General features: G+C 39.6%; 3 protein-coding genes across 3 annotated transcripts in view; 1 reads left to right on the top strand and 2 right to left on the bottom strand.

The window, feature by feature from the left end:
* Nucleotides 1-101: 101 nt before the first annotated feature.
* Nucleotides 102-1,554, top strand: MELLADRAFT_58205 (uncharacterized protein; the record flags this gene model as incomplete). The annotated part of the gene is made up of 1 exon (XM_007418935.1): nt 102-1,554. One exon carries the CDS (start codon nt 124-126, stop codon nt 640-642), a length of 519 nt encoding a protein of 172 aa, XP_007418997.1.
* A 989-nt stretch (nt 1,555-2,543) lies between these two features.
* MELLADRAFT_84496 (uncharacterized protein) lies at nt 2,544-3,014 on the bottom strand (the record flags this gene model as incomplete). The annotated part of the gene is made up of 3 exons (XM_007418922.1): nt 2,544-2,557; nt 2,680-2,735; nt 2,851-3,014. 3 exons carry the CDS (start codon nt 3,012-3,014, stop codon nt 2,544-2,546), a joined length of 234 nt encoding a protein of 77 aa, XP_007418984.1.
* A 780-nt stretch (nt 3,015-3,794) lies between these two features.
* MELLADRAFT_114114 (uncharacterized protein) overlaps nt 3,795-4,856 on the bottom strand; it is a gene marked incomplete at both ends in the record, with an annotated part of 2,310 nt that continues 1,248 nt past the window's right edge. Inside the window, 3 exons of the mRNA XM_007418921.1 lie at nt 3,795-3,860; nt 3,922-4,152; nt 4,229-4,839. Of these exons, the coding sequence (XP_007418983.1) occupies nt 3,795-3,860; nt 3,922-4,152; nt 4,229-4,839 (908 nt within the window). The remainder of the gene's footprint in view (nt 3,861-3,921; nt 4,153-4,228; nt 4,840-4,856) is intronic.

The raw sequence follows: 4,856 nt of genomic DNA, 5'->3' as shown, positions 1-4,856 counted from the left end.
TGCTTATAGATGTCCAGTGATGTCACTGCTGTATTGTCTATAAACCAGTTGACCAAACTACCTCTTCCATGCCATCAGAATCGGTTTTGGCTCCTTTTCATCGACTCATCAACAATCTTCTTTATGGGCTACATATATCACTCACCTCAAATAAAATGGCTTGTAGTTCGGCATGCCCTCAATGGACTAACACGCGACCAAATCGAAGAAGAAATTGGCATTGATGTTTCTAGCGACTCAATTCGGCGCTGGGTTTCTCTTTTTCACACCACTGGAGCAGTCATATCTGATCCAGCATTCAATCTCACTCCTGGCTGCGATACAAAGCTTACAGAAGCTGGCCGCTGTTGTGCAATCCAATTATTAGAGGTCGATCCAACATTAATTCTTGATGAGATTGCTCGAGGCATCAAACAACAAACCGGTATTGAAATCTCAAAGTCAGTGCTTGCAATCGACCTCCGTGATCGGCTTGACTTGACTCGCAAAGTTGCTTGCACTGTCCATCCAAATCGATCAGATGAGATTCATGCTCAGTTCATTTACAATATGGGCAAAATCTCAGCTGAGTGCTTAATTTTTACTGGTAAGCCAATCTCTTCTTTATTTTGCCTTGGTAGGTTCATGTACAAGAATTTCTAATTGTCTTGATTGAGTTGTAGATGAGAGCTCGATCAGCAAGAGACGATTGTATCGCCAAGATGCAAGAGCACCTCGTGGTGAACGCACAGCTCGGCTCCCAAGACAGACTGCATCAAGACAATACAGCCTACTTCCAGCGATCTCGCTTGGTGGCTTGGTTGGTTTGAAAGTGAAAGAAGGATCGATCAAGAGGGGTGATTTTGAATCTTTCCTCTCTGATCATGTGGTAAGTACCAATTCAATATCATCATAATAATATTGTGGTTTGGTTTGATTGATGCTGATCATCTCTTGTGTCTTTTGCACTAGCTTCCAATGACAAACCCCTTTCCTGGACCAAACTCGGTGATTGTTCTTGATAATGCCAGTGTTCACCACAATGGTGAAATCCGAGCGATGTGTAGTGAGTATGGTGTGTTTGTGGTTCACTTACCACCATACTCTCCCAATTACAATCCAATTGAGAAGGGCTTTGATCTCGCAAAAAGTCACCTTCGTCGATCAGGAGTCCTGCTAGACAACTTAACTCCTGAAGAAGAGATGGAGGCAATATATATCACAGCAGAGGAAGTATTCACACCAGAGATGATAAATGGTCTTTATGAGGGATCGGTCTGGCTCTAAAGGTCAGCATCTTTCTCTACTGTTCCACTGCTCCAATTTCAAAGTCTTCAGTTCCTGATTCTTGTCCGCTTCTTCATACGAGTCTTATCACCTTAGAATTGATTTCACCTTATAATACAAACTATTTACCATCTATGCTTTACTTTGAGTTGGATTCACATCTGATTCATTAAACAAACCATGTGAAATAGAGAAATCTTTGACAAATATACTATTTTGATGTTGTTTGATCCAATATATGCTTCATCTCAATCAAAACAAGTGTTTTTCTCATAGACAACAAGTTGAACAACACAATTTGACACTCAATTCAGTGACTATGAGTGAGGACATACATGTCAAGTTTAAGAAAACAAAAGGCCCATATAATGAAGTCAAGATTTCCTAGTGTTGTTTGGAATTTTACAAAAATTGGTATTCTGATTTGCATACATGATTCAGAAGTTTTCCACCCCAGCTTCAACAGAAATTACTGAGACAAACAAAAGAAGGAAATGATATTTGTTACATTTTGATATCGATGACCTCTTGCCTAAATATAATTGTGAAAGTTAGCTTCAGCTGTACAAATAAATCATATAAATAACTGAGAGTATAAGAATTTTACGATTGCAACAGTGTTCAGAGTTACTCATTCCCCAATTGGAATAAAGCCCCCTGCTTTGATACTTTGACGTTGTGGAAATCAAATTAAACAAGATAATTATTTGATATACATGAGCCAACAAGTTCCCTTTGCTTATTTGAAGCTACCAGTTCAATAATTCAATATGATTATTATTCTTTATTCATCTTACTGCATTACATTATGACAGTCTATCTACATTCAAAGGAAAAAAGAGGAAGAAATTACCATATATATATTCATACAAATACCACAAATAGGCACTAAATTCAATATGAGATTCATCCTCTCACTATGGCATAATCAGTCTCAATCAGATTATCATTATGTTCATTTCATTCTTCTATATTATTTCATCACAACTTTGAAGATACAGTTGGCAATATACATATAAATGAATGATACAAGGAGTCTAACAAGAGAACAACACAATTTCCATTACATACCTAAATCAAAGACTGGAATCGAAATTGAAAGGATAGGTTGGTTTTAGGGTACAAACCTACAATGAACAAAACAAAAGGGGCTGAGATCGAAATGAGAAACTTAAGAAGACCAAGATGAGCATTTGAAATGTCAGTTTCAGTAGTACAAAAGAATAGGAGGAAGGGAACTTACAAACAAACAAAAGAAAGTAAAAATCGAAAATAACTTAAATACACTGTCCTTGAGAGAAGATGAATCTCAAGTTCAGGGTCTAGAATCGAAATCAACAAGAAGAAAGAAAAGGGAACCAAAGTTAGTGTGTGAATAGAATAAAAGGAAGGAGATATGAAAGAAATACATACCCAGTTTAAAAACCGAAGGATCGAGTCGAATAGGGGCTAAAAGACACAAATAAATCCTTCGATTAGAGGATGAAAAAGGGAAGGAGATAAGGAAGGAAGGAGATAAAAGAATAGATTGATTAGTAAAAGAACAAAGATAGGAGGAAGGTAAAGAGAAACAAACAGACTTACCTGAGAGAAATCGGACGGAAAAGATCGGAATCGGTCGGAGCGAAAGAAACGAAGCGGGGAAAAGTTGAAGAAAGAGCCTTGAGGCTGAGTTGTGGTTTGGTTAGGGAAAGATATAAAAGGAGGAGGTTGTTGGTGTTGAAGGAGGAGGGAGGAGCTCGTCGCATCGTGTGTAGAAGGTCTCGAATCAAATCGAGATTGTGTTGTGTTTTCTTTTAAAGTGTTTAAGTGTTGGTGTTCAATCTGGAATAGTGAAGTCTCGAGATATCTAGTTAGCATAAAAAGTAAAGAGAAAGTGTTTTCTTTTTTGTTAGTTCTTAGTTAAAGGTCAAAGGTTAGAAAAGTGAAGACTTACCTTGAAGGGTTTTCAAGAAGCATTGAAGCGGTAGTTTGTTGTTGAAGTCGAGTGGGTTAAGGGTTCTTGTTCCCTTGATTTTATTTTTAATTTCTTTAATTTGTTAGATCAGAACTTGAGTCAGGGCCAGTCAGGGCCAATAAGGAAGGACTGCACCTGGGTTCAAATCCAGTGCCAGTTGTGTTTTTTTTTAATTTGTTTTTTTATTAAATTTTGTGTGTGGCTCAGTTGTGGGAGGATAATTAGGGTTTGGGAAGTTTGTAAATCTTTGTACGGGGTGAATTAGGTTTACGGGAAACTTGTAACGGCGGGGTTGTGAAAAGTTTGCCTCACGTAATTTTTTTCGTAGAATTTTTCAGGTTGAAGGCAGCCTCTCGGCACCGTAGTTTCATCCGTCCTCCTTGACGGTGATTCTTACCTTCTCCGGCTCAGCCTACGCTACACTGCGTAGGAGTTCTACAACGTATATAAGCTGGAAATCGATTTGCACTGCTGATGAGCTTGATAGCTGCACCAAGAGAAAAGCCCATTCCTTTGAGTGCTGCCTCATTCATAGTATCTGTGGTGATGAATGTGGACCAGTGATCCAACATTAGGCTTGCCAGAAGCTCGCGCGTAACAGTGTCTGTGATTGAAATCTGAGAGAACTTGAGGAAGTCTTTAAACAATCCACAATATCGAGTCAGAAACAATATGTGATCTTGTTCATTCGGAATCACTGGTGTATTTTGTTGAATGTTGTTGATGGCAGGAACAGGTGCACTGGTTGATTGAACTGGATTGAGCTCCACTGGGCTGATAGCTTGAGTTGATGGTCCATATGCTGGGTGTGCTTCATGTAAGGCCCTTATTGCAGATGGTTCGCGTCCTCCTAAGTAGGTTCGGAATGCAGGGGTCTTAGGAGGGATGAATATGGTGACATCGGTTTGTCCAGCACGTTGTGCTTCAGTCTAACAAAGACACAAGCCACATTAACCAGTTGAACAAGATAATTGTCCAGAGTTGAGAAAAACTTGAAATACTTACGAGTTCATCTGCCCACATTCGAAGTTTGATGTTGTTCAATCTGACCCACTTGGTTGAATCCAATGGATCAATATATCTCATACTCTCCGAGCCACTACCTCTCCCACCTTGATATTGCGCCATTAAACAATCTATTGTACCAGAGTGAAGATTAGGGCTATCAAGCGACGGAAGTTCCTTCTTTGGCTTTGGCAACAAGTCCTCTGCTTGGCGACTGGTCAACGCATTCAGCTGATTGATTTGGAGCTGAAGTTCGTCCTTCTCTTTTTCAAGTATTCCAGGATTTGGCATTCTCACTAATATTCCTAACGAGTGATGACGTTTTAAGTTCTTCGCCGCATCAAGAAATTCGTTCCAGCCACTATTGGTATCAATGTCATACGCTTCAGAGATGTTCTTTGGTGTATAATCTAATCCGACCCAGTTGAGATCTCGAAGTGGTTGATGATCAAAGAGATATTTTGCCATCGCAGGAATTCGCTTCTCAATGACTCCTATTGCTTTCCGCTTGACATACTCCGAAGGTTCCGAGGTGATGTCCACCTTAAACGAGCTTTCGGAACAGCGACCACCTGGTGGTCCTCCCACACAATTCCATTCATACTCGGAAACTGGGATCAAGGTGGAA

This window comes from Melampsora larici-populina (genome assembly GCF_000204055.1).
Source record: "Melampsora larici-populina 98AG31 unplaced genomic scaffold MELLAscaffold_113, whole genome shotgun sequence".
Lineage (NCBI taxonomy): Eukaryota > Fungi > Basidiomycota > Pucciniomycetes > Pucciniales > Melampsoraceae > Melampsora > Melampsora laricis-populina.
The sequence above is the reverse complement of the archived record's forward strand: the minus strand, read 5'-3'. Positions and strand labels throughout refer to the sequence as shown.